The sequence below is a fragment of the Embiotoca jacksoni genome, unplaced genomic scaffold, assembly GCF_022577435.1.
Source record: "Embiotoca jacksoni isolate LCO1_2020_lvr unplaced genomic scaffold, fEmbJac1.0.p SCAF_27, whole genome shotgun sequence".
Classification (NCBI taxonomy): Eukaryota; Metazoa; Chordata; class Actinopteri; family Embiotocidae; genus Embiotoca; species Embiotoca jacksoni.
The window spans coordinates 5,141,754-5,157,750 of record NW_027185378.1 but is presented as its reverse complement, the minus strand read 5'-3'; the positions used below and the strand labels follow the sequence as shown (position 1 = coordinate 5,157,750).

General features: G+C 41.7%; 1 protein-coding gene across 3 annotated transcripts in view; it reads right to left on the bottom strand.

Annotated features, from left to right (window-relative positions):
* daam2 (dishevelled associated activator of morphogenesis 2) overlaps positions 1–15,997 on the bottom strand; it is a 96,756-nt gene that overhangs the window by 4,490 nt on the left and 76,269 nt on the right. For all 3 annotated transcript variants that reach the window (XM_069160916.1, XM_069160918.1, XM_069160917.1), the window contains 11 exons: positions 14,921–15,028; positions 13,433–13,462; positions 11,806–11,912; positions 10,809–10,893; positions 10,330–10,436; positions 9,383–9,471; positions 7,347–7,515; positions 6,055–6,162; positions 5,903–5,963; positions 5,502–5,633; positions 20–190 (listed from right to left, as the gene is read on the bottom strand). In XM_069160916.1, coding sequence (XP_069017017.1) covers positions 20–190; positions 5,502–5,633; positions 5,903–5,963; positions 6,055–6,162; positions 7,347–7,515; positions 9,383–9,471; positions 10,330–10,436; positions 10,809–10,893; positions 11,806–11,912; positions 13,433–13,462; positions 14,921–15,028 — 1,167 coding nt within the window. The remainder of the gene's footprint in view (positions 1–19; positions 191–5,501; positions 5,634–5,902; positions 5,964–6,054; positions 6,163–7,346; positions 7,516–9,382; positions 9,472–10,329; positions 10,437–10,808; positions 10,894–11,805; positions 11,913–13,432; positions 13,463–14,920; positions 15,029–15,997) is intronic.

The following is a 15,997-nucleotide window of genomic DNA, read 5'->3' as shown; positions in this document are numbered from 1 at the left end:
TATTCAAAAATTGTCTCACCATGGCCTCCATCCGTGCCCTCCTCTCCTCCTCATCCTTGCGTCGCTGCATGTTCTCCAGGTCTTGCCGTGCTTCACTGAACGACTGTAAGAATGTGTCGAAGATCCCGAAGAACTCGTCAGGCTGCATCCTCCGTTCTTCCTCCCCAAAGTGCTTCAGAGATTTGGCAAACTGCAAAGAAGACACATCATTTTTTACATTCTGACATGTAGTGACGAAGAAGCCGCTCCGTACACAGTAATACTGAATAAATATGGGAACGGTAGCTGACATAAAACCTTATTGCGTTGACTGAATTCTCTGCGTTGGCCCTGACTTCTTATAGTTTATGCAGTAAAAGGAACACGTGAGCCTGCATATGCATGCCTGTCACATTCATCTACTGGTGCGCATGCTTGATGTTCTCAAGAACTGCAGGAACACACACACACACACACACACACACACACACACACACACACACACACACACACACACACACACACACACGTACACACACAACCAATGAGAATGACTGCATGATTTGACCACCGTATGTCCACCCTGCTCTGTTCCATCTGCTCAGTGCTCTGCGCCAGGACAATGCCTGCAGCCAGACCTACTCCACATTCCCACACACTCAGCTTTGTACGGCAGTGTGCAGCAGAAACCGAACGTGACACAATATATGCCACTTACAGGTCAGAGAGTTAGACGTCAGCACGTTATCTGACAGCTTTGAACTTTAATAAATGTGTTGCAGTACAATTTTGGCAAAATTTCAGTTTATATAAGTTCCTCTGATTGATTATTAATCCTGATTATATGGTTTTAGGAAATAAATGCATCAAATGCACTCTTTTAACTTGAAATAACTTCACTCTGTTGTTAAATGACACAGCAGCTGACTGAACGTCTTGCAAACCTACAACTTGCTGTTTTGAGTGCATAAGTGCATTCACGCCGATAAGTATGGCAACATGCAGTGCACTATGAGTATCCTGGATGGTGGACTCATAACGGTCAAAACGTTGAGCATGAAACCCTAGAAACTTCTCACCCTCGACAGTCATTGGCGTTGTAGTAAAAGGTCCATTAACTTATTTTCAAACTGCAAAAATTGCTTGCCAAGAAAGCTGTAGCTGTTGCGAACACCAGACTATACATGTATACAAGTTGTACACGTTTCCACAAGTATTTATTTTTTACAAAGTACCATGATACAGTTGTTGGATGGAATCCATCATTTTAGTGTGTGCGTGTGTGCATGCGTGCGTGCGTGTGTGCGCGCGTGTGTGTGTGTGTGTGTGAAAAAGAGGCCACGAAAACATTTTAAAGTACAATGACCAAACAAAGCTGTTGGTCTGTGATGCATTCAATGTGGTGGTTGTCATTGTTGCCTGGGAGTGCACAACGGCTGTGTACTACATGGAAGTATACTGATGTAAGTACGCGAGTTGAAACACAGCCTTAGACTCGACATGATTAAAAACAGCAGTGGAAGAACATTTATTATGCAAAATGGCCTTTTTAGGCGCATTTTGAATCATCATTACTGATACAATAAGGTGCAAGACACCTTTAAAAACTGTATCTGGTTGAGGTGGAGCTATTTCTAACTACAAATGCATCAGTGTTATGTAACTTCAGGAGAAAAACACTGTGCTGGTATATTACTTTGTCACTCTGAAGAGCGCAGACCAAAACATTGTAAATGTCTAAACAAATCAAATCTTTCAGTTAGAAAGCTGCTGCCTCTGATGTACTGTAACAGAGTTCTCTCTTGAAGGGGAGTAGAGAGGCTAGTATATACTGTATGTGGTCCTCGTGTTGTGATAAAATGGAGTTGGGCCTCGCTATTTTGTGAGGACGCAAAACCATCCCGTCATTATGGTCCTGGTCACCATGGCAACCCCACCATCTTCCCTTTCTCTCCTTGTAATTATGTGTCTGGTCAAATCTGTTTCCTCTCATCCTCTCGAGTCTGTGCTAAATGAGTAAACACAGACACACACACACACAATGAAATAGAGAATGCGAAGTCACACAGATGCAACTCATCTCAGACAAACAAACAAACAAACACACACACACACACACACACACACACACACACACACACACACACACACACACACACACACACACACACACACACTGCCCTGCTCTAGGATAGGCTAATTATCTAGGTGGATTATTTAATGTTGTAATGTACCCTTATTGTTTGACTTAAAATTTTATTACATTTCTTTTGTCATGGATGTTGCATAAATCCTGTCAAACACTCGTATTGTGACAGCTGGGTATGTGAGAAAATGCTATTCCAATTCTCTGAAAGGAAACATAATTGACAAAATTATATCTAAATACAAACAAGATCATTTTTCATATCTAACCCAAAGAAAATATACAGGGACACAAGCGTGTCCTGAGAGAATCCACTTTTATCTGATTTTATCTGATCCCTCGCTCTCTACAGACACCTATGCAGTACAGACCGGGGAAAAGGAGCAAAGTTCATTTTACAGTCATGCCTCAGTTAGTGGAAACACTGAAATGCTCCCATACAAACAAACACAATACCAGTCCACATGTCAACGAACTGCAAGAAGAAAAAAGTCCAGTGATGGTGTGATAGTTAAAGTATTGACAGCTAGCAGCTGTGAAGCTCAACTAGACATGAAAGTGGGAACAAAAGATTGTGTATGTGCAGGGAAACTGCAGTAAGGTCCATTTCAAAAGACCTTTGGGTCAGATGCTCGTTTACAAATGGGTCAAAATGTAATTTCTTTTTCCTGTATTACATAGCGTTGAAGGTTAAGTTGCACACAACATAAAGATTAGACATCAAATACTCCAATACCCAGCTCTGGACTTGAAATGAACTACATTTACTACATCATACTTAAACTTTATATACCAACGAACAAGGCTCTTGAAGTAAGAACAGCTCTTTCATAATACCACTGGCATTTGTAAGAAGGCTAATGGCTAAAATCAAGACTGGGGAAAAAAAAAAGCCTTTCTCATCAGAATGTGTTTTTATGCACGCATCACTGATTTATTTGATCATTTTTTACTGTTAATATTTACGGGACAGAGATGGACACTAAATGTTAAAGGTGTGTGTGTTGTTCTTTTTTAGGCTATTCGATTGTTGTCACCAAGTCACATCAACAACCACAACAGGCATTGTGAGAATGCTTAAAGATCAGCTTGTTTGAGCCAAGCCATCTATCACGAGGCCTTCTTTTATTTTTGGTCAGAATGACATCCCTGCTGAGTGGCAAATCCATCCACACTTTTGCATAACTTGCACAATACTAATATCAAGCAGACACGACACAAGCTATGATGGATTAGTTTAATCAAGTAAGTTTCAGGTCTCTACAGGCCGATTCTCATGCTGTTGTAAAAGTAACTAATAACCGACTGTACAGGCTGCCTGTGTGTCCGTAAAACGCAAGAAATCACTTACAGTACAGCGAGCTTTGGAAAATGGTTGGCAGAAATGTGCAGTAATTTGAAACAAATGGGCTATAACATGCAAAGACGCTGGTTAGGTTGTATGAATGATGAAGGGAGATTGATGACACACATAGGTGCAGTTTTTAATGTTCCAAGTCATCTACTGAAGGTCTTTTATTAGCCAAATTCACATTAGTGCCTGAATCTGTTTTTTTTAGGCCACATTCCCACTAGTGCAATACGTTGTAACTTAACATTTCCAAGACAGCAGCACATGTGGCGAATGAGTATCTCGCAGCACTCCCTGCTCTGCTTTTTTCTGCTTCAAACTGAGCTGTTTTGGTCTTGGACAGAAAGTGAATATTGTATTCTCTGAACATGCTGATGTGTGGATGTGTTGTTAAGTACAAACCCATCCAATCTCTGTGGATAAGAGAAAAATCCCTTCCCTCCCCTGGAAACCTCCGTCCCAATAACCCACATGACCTTGGACAACTGTAATCCTTTGTACTGCCGTGGTGTCTAGTGAGCATGTGTGTATCTCTGCACACACACACACACACACATATATTTGTTGCCATGGAGCTTTATGAACCTTAGCAAGCTGCCAGCTCAGTTTAGTCAACCTCTACCTTCTTAGGGATGAAACACACACCCACACCTTCCATATTTGTATTCCACTGGAAACCTAGCGGAGTGTCAAAGGGCCTTGACAAGCACTGAGTCAATGTGTCAGACTCCCCACTTAACAACCACACACACACACACACACACACACACACACACACACACACACACACACACACACACACACACACACACACACACACACACACACACACACAGACACACACACACACACACACACAGAGTTTGAGTCTGGAACGGTGAACACAGGTCCTTTTGTTTTACTGCAGTAACTGGTTCCCTATTCCTCCCGTTCTTTTCCCATGACATCCCAAATGGTGCATTTTCCCTCCAATTTTTTTACCGACCTCCTCCTTGAACGAATAATTAGGCAAGGGGAAGTTCTACCGAGAACCCGTTGTCATGTCTTTCACTCCATCTGTCTTACAAACTTTGGATCGTTGAGAAAATTGAAGCCATGTGGTTCTTTAGCGTCGTTTAACAGGTATTTTGGAAAAATGCAATCTTTATAATGCTATAATGTAAAGCCTCGAACACAATGCCTGCGTAGTTTGTGCGTCTTAGATGTATCTTGCTTGCGTGTGTGTGTCCACACTGGCTGCGTGTCACCTGCGGTGCGGCGGCTGCAGGTCCTACCAATGATTCAACGAGTTTCTCTTTGATAACGGCCACCAGTATAGTATTTTTGATGTCCGACAAATGTTGTTTACCCTCGAACAGCACGTCTCAGCGGGCAGTGTGGATGCTCTCAGCCATTAACATGGATGCTATGGAGGAAGTGTGTCCCTGGCCTAATATCTGTGCTAATGTAAGAGTCTGCAAGATGCAAAAGCTTCCAATGTGCCAGCATAAGGATGCTAAATATGGAGCAGACCACCATAGGCCTGCGAATTAAATAACATGTTTGCATAAATCTTTTCAACATTGACTTACTTTGGGATTCCCCCAGTCCCACAGATATGTTCAGCTTACATGCTTCCTACCATATATGCATACACGAGCCAGCAGGGTTCAGAAGGCCACTTGTCCCAGTTGTAAAAAAAAAAGGAGTGTGGATTTAAAACCCGAACTTCAAGAGACCAACACAAAGAGGAGACGTCGGGGGAATCCCGGCTAATCTTTCAGCGCTGGGTTTTCCGACCCCGCTGATGTCATCCCACTGGACTAAAAGGGATGCGCGGAGGTTTCACGGTTTCTCCCTCCAGTATTTTGTAAATCACTCCTTCCTTCTCTTCAGTCCGTCTGACATGAAGGCTTAGCAGTGAGGACGACTTGCCAAGGATGCATCAAAGCCACCCACAAAATACACTTACACTTCCAGAATGACCTCGTCTGACATTCACACACATTATTAAACATAGAAACAAATGATCAAACAGTTGGTTACCTTGTCCTTGGCTTCACTTAGCTGGTCCTCCAGTTCAGAGAAGCTGAAGCCAGCAACAGTGATGAAGTCACCGATCACAGCCACAAACTTATCCCCGCGTTCCCTCGTCCTGCTCTGCTGGTAGTGCAGCTCCTGGAAGGGGGGGAGCGACAGAGCAGCGGCGTGACTATCGAACTTCAGGTCGATCAGTGCATGAGGTCGATACGTGGTTCATGTTCTTTGTGTTCTCTTCAGTTTCCCGTAAACGTGACGTGTTGCCGTTGATGTCACTCGTGCACGGAACATTACCACCATTTAAACACTTCACCCTGCTGTCCATCGCCGCACTGCTCGAAAAACATAATGACAGACAGGAGAAGAACCAACGGGAGGGAGCGTGACACAAACACACAACAACTCACCGCCTCCAGGGCCTTCAGTGCATTTTTGATATTGTGCACTTCTTTCTCCAACTCTGCCAAACTAAGGAGAGAGAAAAGACAGTTGCTGTTAGCTGCTTGTTTGTTAGTCCTTTCCCTTCGAACGTCCCTGCAGTGAAATGCCGTGCACTCACTTGACTTTGGCAGCCTCTGGTACACTGCTCAGCTCCTCCTGGATGTGCAGTGTTTCCGGGTAGTTCTTCTCAAAAATCATAATCAAGTAGTGCAACATGGTGATGTTCCTGTCAGATCACAAGAAGACATACAAACAGAATCATCAACCTTTAACTAAAGTAACCAAAGTCACACTACTGTGCTCAAAATAAGGTTAACTTTGAACTTATCCTTAAATCCAAACATGAGGAGGATTTTCCCTCAGTTGTTCTACCTTCTGTTTACGAGTTATTGCAGATTGTCAGAACATACCCCTTTCAGGATAAGTTCATGCAGAACTCGTGCTAGCATGAGAGTTATACTAAACAGGAAATGTTTTAAGACACTGCATAAGTAAATATCAAAACCTTTTGAAACAGAATGACATTGTTCCAGGAAAATCAGAACAATGTTAATAGGATATTCCATGCAGTTGTACTAATAATGAACAAAAAGTTGTTTATCGTGTAAAACAAAGAAAGAACACAAAGATGTTTTTTCTTATTTCCATTGAGGAAGTGAATACTTGAGTTTTGGAACAGCTCTTTTTGTTATGCTTTTGATGATATAAACAGGAAGTGTAACATTGTGAATAGCTTACGTACCATTTTACAAGTAATAACAATTTGTTTTGCTGTTAGTTTTCAATCCACACTGCAATCTTTAAAAAGCCACGACCAATTTAACTAATTCTCCTCAGATTTAATACTTAGGTTGTTCTTGGAGTTGTTTCACCACCACCCATAGTTTATTGAAATTTGTGTGAGCCTCAATTTCCTCCGTGCATTGCATTGTGGGAGGGCTACTTTTTTCTTGTCTGTATGCTGCGTGCTTTGAATATTCTTTATTTTGTCCCTTTTGTAATGTGAAAACACAACATTCAAAACGTCCTTAGAATCAGTGTGTAGTTTGGAATTAGATATTGGCTGTGGAGTAAGTGTGTAAGCTCATTTTATTGTTGATAGTTTGACAAATTTTGAGCCACGGGAAATCATGCTACAGTAGCTGCCAGCAGTTCCTGTTACCACGGTAACCATGATTGAAGAGAGAATATTTCATTACTTCCGATACTGGGGAAAAAAAAAAAAAAGTTATTTGTAAGGCAAGATGGTCATCTACAACAGACGCCCTCATCCTGCTGTATGTGTTGGACGGCTGTGCGTTTCATTACAGGGAGATGTGACACTGCAGATGGCATGATGCTCGATAAAGAACACATCAGTCTAAAAGGCTGTTGGTTAGTTTGATGTCCACAGTTCCTCCCCTGGCCCACCTGTCTATGCTGGACTTGGTGTCAGCGATCTTGTTGAGGCTGGAGACCTTGAATCCGTAGGCGTTGCCTCTCTGGCCTTTGTTCATGAAGTTTCCGAAGGCCAGCACCACCTCCAGGACCTGAGTGAGACGCTTGCTCCGGACGACCTCCTTGGACGCATTCAGGATGGCTGAAGGAAAGTGGAGAGGAAGAGATAATATAGCCGGTGACTGATGCTAGATGTGTGCACTTTCAACCTTTTATATTGCATAACAATCTGGCTTTACACTGTTGCCTTCTGTTTCTTCACTCAAACCCCACAGGCACACAGAAACTAAAGCCTCAGCTGTACGTGGCCCTAAAGCTCTCATCCTTTCCTTTATTTTCCCATCCTTCACGATGAGTGATCAATATTTCCGACAACACCTGGGCATCTTTGTGGGGAAACCCATCAAGTCCTTCCCATCCATCCATAAAACAGCAGGGGGAAGGGAATGTTCCAAACGTAACCCCACACTGTCTGTTTCTTTTCCCCTGAGAACAGACTTGTCTGGCAGAGCGCAGGTGGTTCCCCCTCTCCACAGAGGAAACCTCAGTGTGAATGTGAAAATCATTAAGAATATTCATATTGTTATTGTTACAGTTCGTTCTGCAGAGATACAGCTCTGGAACTATTCTTCTGGCTCTGCTGACAGTGTTCTGCTACACACCGCACCATCTTCAGAAATGCTTCTATTGAACATGCTGGGTGGTCCAGGAAAATATAGTCTCATCTCGAGTATGTGACAAAGTAACATGAATAAGAAAAGGGGATGGGAACTTTATTACAGGCATCGATAAAGAGTGCGGTCTGGGAATATTTGGATCCAGCAACAGGGATTCTGGAGGTTTGAGTCAACACTCAAACTCACAGGATTATCCCTCTGCTCGTACTTTCTTTCCATTCCTGGCATCGAGCAATGTACGTCAGGAGATTAATTTTATTTGATCTCAGGCTAGAATGAATAGATTATCTGACAAAAACTCTGCAGCATGCATAAGACTAAACTGTCAATCAGAACTCTGTCTGTTTACAGATAAAATACTGCTGGCAAAAATGATGTGATGTGCTCCTCAAAGCCCAGAAAAGCATTTAGGCCAGCAGAGAAGTGTCTTTCATGTAGTTCTGGCTCACACTGACACTATGACAGCTCAGTCATGCCACACCCTGTGCACGCATGTGCACACACACATGTCTAAGGACCTCATTGTAAGCCTATTGCCTCAGCCTTTGAAGTGAACTGCAGTATTTACAAGAGACGCTCTCCCCTCTCAACTCTAGCCAGCTTTCCAAAACAGCCTCCCTGGTAACCTGGAAGCTGGCTCCAAGGGAAAAACTCCACAGGGCCAATATACTCTCACCATGCAATCACACGTGCACACTTAATACAAAAATGGGATTGCGGAAAGCCCTGGTAAAAGTGTTCAAAGCTGATGATATTTTTAGTGTGAAACTTTTTTTTTTTTTTTTTTTTTTTGCCTCCGTGTACGTAACTGAATGTGTCATGCCCTGAATAATGTTCTCCAAAATATAATCTTCTGCTCCATTTGTTGGGTAAGACATGAACCCATGCCAAAAGGGAGCTGTTTTGATCAGAGTCAAAGCTGATGTCGACTAATATTTGTTCCATTCAAAAGAAAAAGCTGCTGTTACACAATATTTTACTACTGTCAACAAATTTCATGAAAAGACTAAAACCAAAACATCAGTTCATCAGTACTGTCTGACCTCTGGAGGACTAAACACAAGCCCAAGTTTCATTTTATGAAGGGAACTTCCTGAAACAGCTGGTTACTGTATTTTATTTTAGCAAACATCACTCGGCAGCAGGACAGTACGTGGAGTCAAAATAAACTACAGTGTTTGTGTTCATGGTCACTCCATGTGGCTCCCTGATGTGTTTTCCAAAGTTTTGGGGCAACACTGGAGCTCAAACTCCTCAAGTACTGAATATTATCCTTTCAGTAAGCAATCGTAAGAAGCTGGTTTTAGTGGCCTCCAAGGTGTTTGTCCTTACCTTCAACCTTAGGCTTGGTTTCAGCTAAGCGCTCCGCAAACTTTTTCTTGAAGAATAGAGCCTGCAGTCTCTGCTGGTAGTGGTCAATTCTGATGAAGAGAAGAAAGAAAAGGAAGAGAAAAAAACAGAAAGGGAGGTAAGTTACATTTGTCTCCGGGGGAGAATAAGTTCAAAGAAGTCACCCAATTGTACAAAAACTCCCTCTCTCAGTTTTCGCTGCGCTTATCTTCCAATAGGCTCCCATCAAGCTGGGGAGTTGACAAATGGGTATATTAAACTTGCCCAAAAGTTCACCAAAGTAGGGAGTGGGAATTTCATAGAGGGACAGGGGATATTAAATAGCAAATAAAGGAAATAACTAAATCCCAGATGTATTTCTCAGACCAAAGGAGATGCGGTCAAACGGAAAGAAAGTGGACAGGGTAATATTTCACTAAAGGAAATGAAAAGGCTTAATTATCTTGTACAAACAGTGCAGATTCTGAGAAAGGATGGAGCGCAGAGAAAAGGCACTGATTTAAAAAGTCTCTCTGCTGTCTGATGTGATTGCAGTCCTCAAGGGCAGCTTTGACTTCCTTTCTTAGCTGCATGATGAATCACCCTGAAGTTTCAAGCTTGTCCTTAAAACTACCGTCCTTTTGCTGCTTCAGAGGCTCATTCTTTTTGAAGAGACATGCTTTTCGACATTTTATGATCTATGTTTTGACTGCCTGATGTCTCGATTTTGAACAAAATCTCCATATTTCTGGAAATCCTCCATTTTGACATAAAGCCATAAACTAATACATCTGCATTATTGCATATATTTATTACAGTGTTTTTCTTTTTTACAAAGTAAACTCCTTAAACATTAACTACAAAAAAAAGTAGTAGATAACAGAAATCAGATACCTAACTTTACACCAATGCTGTTTCCTAAAGTTCTACATTAATGTATTCCTGTGTACCTGCTCATTTCAAAGAGGAAGCGGTCAGCGCGGGCCATCCTCTCCAGCTCATGTTTGTGCTCCTCTAACAGATCAATATCACTTTTCTCTGGGATGAACTTCAGCAGCTGCAAAGACAATGTTAATCCAAAAGTTAATGCAGTAGCCTGTGGAGCAAACTGACATGTATAGTACCAAACAAGCTAAAAATTCTGCTATTAATTAGTTTTCTACAAATATTTTTCTACAAACAAACATCATACACTAAAAGATTGTTGACTTTCTGCTGTCTTGTTTGGAATAACTGAAATCTGTAGTATCACTTTGTCTGAGCTAAGTGCTGACTCATCAGACCTGTTTTTGATGAATATAACATTGATTTTTCTTCCACTATCAAGCAAACCTATACACATCGTTCTGACCAAACCAGTCCCAACAGACTACTACTACCCTGCCTTGTTACATGTCTACATGATCGTTCATCAAACACTGAACCATACCTGCTCCAACATATCTTTGGCAAGCTCTTCTCTCTCATCCATCTCCAGAATGGCCCTCTTGATCTCTTCATTGCTCATTTTTAACCTGAAAGTAAGACAATAGTTATTCCAATTACATTACATTACAAACACACAACAGTGAAAAATACATTTATAACTGCCACTAATACTCTGAATGCAAGTCAGGACCAGTGATAACCCCCAGGAGCACTGCCAGCTGTTTCCAGTGCATCTGATCAGTGTTACATGTTCTGAGTTGTGATCAATAAGTCTGTTGTTGGGCCTGTGCATTAAAGTCATATTGACCAGCTGCTGACCCCATTTGGGTGCTGTTTGTACCCCAGGGTCATTTGCTATTGACATGAGAGTGAGGTCAGGGACCATGCTGCTGTTTTGTCAGACACACAAAGGGGTCAGGAAGCCTGTTTATTGATCTGCAGAGAGGGGTTAGGATTCCAATTCTCTACAGAGTCATCACTATTAGGAGACATGCACATGGTAACCATATTGTTGAGTGGACCTTAAATGATGACAATTGATTCTGGTTAAGATGTAGCGGGACTCATAGCCCCTCAGGAACGGGGTAAATTATGTCTAAATTCAATCTATATTATTTAATGTGGAGAGTAGACCTGAATTTAATAATAGACAAAATTCCTGTTGAAATCTGAACACTACTTCCTGAGATACATCCTCACCTGGACAATGCTTTCTGTCCGTCATATGACTCAGTTAAAAAAAAAATACATGGATTGTAATTCAATTATACTTGACAGATGTCCTTGTGTGTCCGTTAAGAACACATCTGGTAGAAGATGTAAGAAGCACTAGCCTCCACCAGCTCCACACTAAATTACAGCTCTAGCCCCTGACCTAAAGGATGCAGTGTCATATATTTTATCATAGCCTGTGCTCAGGCTGTTACTTATAAACTAATTAACAGATGGTAACCAGTTGTTTAATGATGGCGCGATGAAGCATAAGGAATCACACTTACTTTGAAAGAAGGATGATGCAATTCTGTGCACGCCGGCCGTCGATGACCGACAGCTCTTTCACCTTCCGCGTGCTGACATATATGTCATCCATAGATCCCGTCTCTTTCTGTAGACAGATTAACACAGAAAAAGAGATTAAGCTTACAACATGGTGCTGAAATAAAATGCAAAAGCCTGCACAATGAAACATTTCCTCCTCACATCTGTCTGACAGACAAAACCCCTTCTGAGCATTTACAAAGTGGTGATTTAGAGCAGATTACAAAATCTAAAAGAACTAAGGCCAGTTGTTGAAGTTGTTGTTTAATCACTGTTACCATGAAGAACCGAACAGCTGCACTCAAACCAAACAGTCCAGTTGACCTCAGATCAAATTCCCTGACCTGTTTTTGTAGTTACTGATCGCGATGATTAGTGGCTTGCATCAATTTCAAAGAGGCCATAATGCACATCTTGTTAAACAATAGAAAGCCTGAATTAAGTTTGGGAAGGTGTGTGAAAAAAAAAAAAAAGATCCCAAATGTCACTAAAAATCCAAAGCAGGTCCCGGTGGATGAGATTTTTTGGTTGAGTCACCACTACTAACACAAAGCAGGCAGACCTATAAAGTTCTCAGAGGAACAGGAAAACTCCATTCAAGCCAGTCAGATGTTTTAGAAAGCTTCGCACACATGTAGTATTAAAGTCCACAAGGGGAAAGAATACATGTCTGAGAAAACCGGTCGGGGCTGCATGCTAAACACATTCTATTTATGGTCCGAGTTGGTTTCCTGCTTGCCAGAAAATGGCCTTTTTCAGGGTGCTGAGTATGACATATGTAAAACAGATGCGGCTTGTAAAGAAAGTGTGTCGTTTTTCCATGCCCGTGTTGACCCACGGTGCCTGGCAGCAGACTGAGGTTGGCAGTGGGTTAGGGGGACAACTCCCATTCACTGAAACCTGCCAAAGCCCTCTTTGCCCACGTGAGCAAAAGCAAATTTGACAGCTTGGGTACAGCCGACACACTCAACCCCATGTAAGTGTAAACTAGTCCCTTCATCTTCTCTAACAGTTATTAAAGAACGGCGGCATAAATGGGGTCAGGTGTTTGAACTGTTAGACTTTTCACAACTGAGTGGCTGCACTTAAATTCAACACAATGATTAAGAATGGGGATGATAATGAAAAATAAGGCAACAATGGCAAAGACTAATGTGCCATTTGGGTTTTCGGAACCTCCATCAAGGTAAACTGTCTCGTCTACAGTCTACATTTCATATGGTGGTGAAAATAAAGTTTTTAAGCATGGCAAAACATGAGCATTCATTTAAAATCATGTTTCTGACCACCTGATGAATGAATGTAGAAAATCCAAGTCCTTTCAAGTAATTTTTTTTGTTTTTGTTTTTGTTTTTAAACCTCTGCCTATTTGGCTGGTAAACTCTCTGCTAACATCACCATCTAGCTTTAAAACTAAGATCATACATCTGAAGATTTAACAGAAAAATAGCAGCAACAGAGACAATAACACATTTATTATAAAAGTAACTGTTCTGTATGTCTGGCTGCTGCACTGCCGAAGAGAAGGTGGTAGAGACACGCAGTAGGTAACCATGTGGTCAAAATGCTGGAAGATGTTGAACTCACCTGTTTGAAGGATTGGTTAGTGAGCAGCTCCTGCCCAGACAGTCGGAGAAGTGCAGAGAGACACAAACAAAAAAAATTGAAAAAACATGCAAAGATTAGCATTTCAAGCAGAAAAAAGGTGGTGGCTAGAGCAAAGAACTACAACTACTATGCACACTACAAGCTGAAGCTGGGAAGACCCTCTGTGAGAAAAACAATAATCGCCTACTGTCCAAGTCATCAGGGGCTCATGGAATCTATTTTGGGGGAGGAAATCTGCCTGTGCTGCATAGGTGAAAAAAAAAATAAAGTCTTTCCTAGTTTGGTTTCTGTCTTCTTAAATAGGTCATGATTGATATAATGCATTCTTTTGATTGCATCTACATCTGCCTTGACATGGAAAAACAAGACCATGAAAAATGACTGTGGTAACTTATCCTACAGAGGGCAAATGTAAACAAAAGCCCTTTTTAAAAAGGAAAACCAGTGACAAGTACAAAAAAAGCAAGTATGCCATGTACAAACATCGCAATATTGTCCAGTTGAATTGAATCTCACTTTTGCCAAATGGAATTGAGATTTCAAAGCCAGGAAGATCTTGGGGGTTTTATGTGGCTACATCCATAGAGATCTGCATTTAACTACTGGCCTTTGCCAATAAAAACCTGCTCTGTATAAATAAATACCCACAGTAAATCACTGTGAGCTACAACCTCGAATGACCCATTACGCTTCAATAAAAGCTTAAAAAGAAATGTCGTGCTCGTTGCTGTCAGAAGCAAGGCTGTGGAATTCATTATGAAGGAATATGTATGTATTTCCCTTAAAGACTTGAAATTAATTAGAGCATATAAACATTCCACTTAAACCAATTTACAGCAGTGTTATATATCAGTTTGTGCAATTGCGCCCAATATTATCACATGGCAAGTGGTGTACAATTAATCTGTGGCACAGAGATGTAATTGCTATGTACTGTATGGCATTACCACAAAGGCACACATGCTGCAATTATCCTATTAGTTTGTCCCTGGTTCAACTTGATTTAATGAATAGCCTCTTTATTTTAGTACATGAGCGTCAGTAAAAAGTTCCCTGTATCGTGACTCCTCGTGACTTCAATGGTCGAATCGAACTGTTTCCTTCACGTCGCCCTGATTCATGAGCCCGTGAAGACCCAGTCAGTTTCCCCAGTTCTCACACAAATCTGCAGTTACAAGAGCAAAGATTGTGGTCTGTGGCATCTCTACAATAAGGCATTCAGCAGTGCACAGCTGCTCATGTTAGCCTGGAGCGAGACCCCTGGCACCCTCGAGAGTCCTTTTCAAACATCCCACCCCTCAGCCCATCACGCGCACTTCTCGGCTAATACACACAGTTCAAGAATCAAGACCAAAATCGTACTCCGACTCAAGTCGTTACATTTAGTGCATGCTCGCCAAAACAAACACACATTCACACATTCAACGGCAAGTCGTAGACATGTATCCAGAACCCTGTAACCCAAACCTGCTGTCTCTGATATGCTGAAAACATCTTCTCTATGTCCTTGAGGTCGAGAATCTTGAAAGCTTTCAGGTCGTCGATGTCATTCCAGATGGTGCCATTGATCATATTCTGAAAAGGGGTAGAGGGACATAAAGGGTTAACATTTACACACAGATAGACATTGAAGGTACACCTTCTCTAAGTTTTCTGCCGTGTTTCCATACTTTTTCAAATCAGGGATGAACAGATGTTTTGAATTTGTTGCGCAATAAAATATACTAAAAGACCCCAGGCCCGAAACTGGGCAAGTACAATGAAGTGCAAAGCGGTGGGTCTTGGACACACACATGTCTCTAAGCGCATATGCTATTTTGATTTAAGGAGGTGCAGCAAGTGCAGTGACTGGCTGAAATTGAATATAGATTAGAGGGTGTGGTGTTTAATGAATACATCCTCGACCAGTGATATTGCTCCGCTGTGCCAATCTCAGTAAAATTTGACAACAACGCCTCAAAGAATGAATGGTCACGTTTCCAGGACGGTGACGGTGTAAGTTCTGCTCTGGTGCCTTTTAGCCCGTATTTCACCAAGTTTGAAAAGCAACTATTATATAACATGTAGTGAATACCTCGGCACTGGACCAGGTTATAAAATGTTCATAAAAATGAGGAACATGTACTGACTTCAGTCTCCAACAATATTCCCCATAAATGCTTTGTAGACAAAGACACTTAAGCAGGAGGACCTGCATAAGACAGATAAAGCATGTGGTATTTCTAAAGACTGAAAAGGTTTGTATGTCGATTAAGTGTGCAATAGTCACAGCATGTGAATGTCCTCAAACACACAATGCGAGTGAATCTACTCCAAATTTGCTTTTGATGCTGCTTGACAACGTTTACAATGATGTTTCCCGGAAAATCATGTTTAGTCTCATTTTTAAAGCTTTAAGTACTTAACAGTGGGATATTCAAGTGCCCCTGAAAGCCTCATTCAGATTCAACTGTGATTAAGGCTGACTGTAACTGTGCTCTCCAACAGCCACTGGCATCAGTGGTTCCAACTTTTGGACCAACGTTGTGGAGCGGTGCTGGTGCC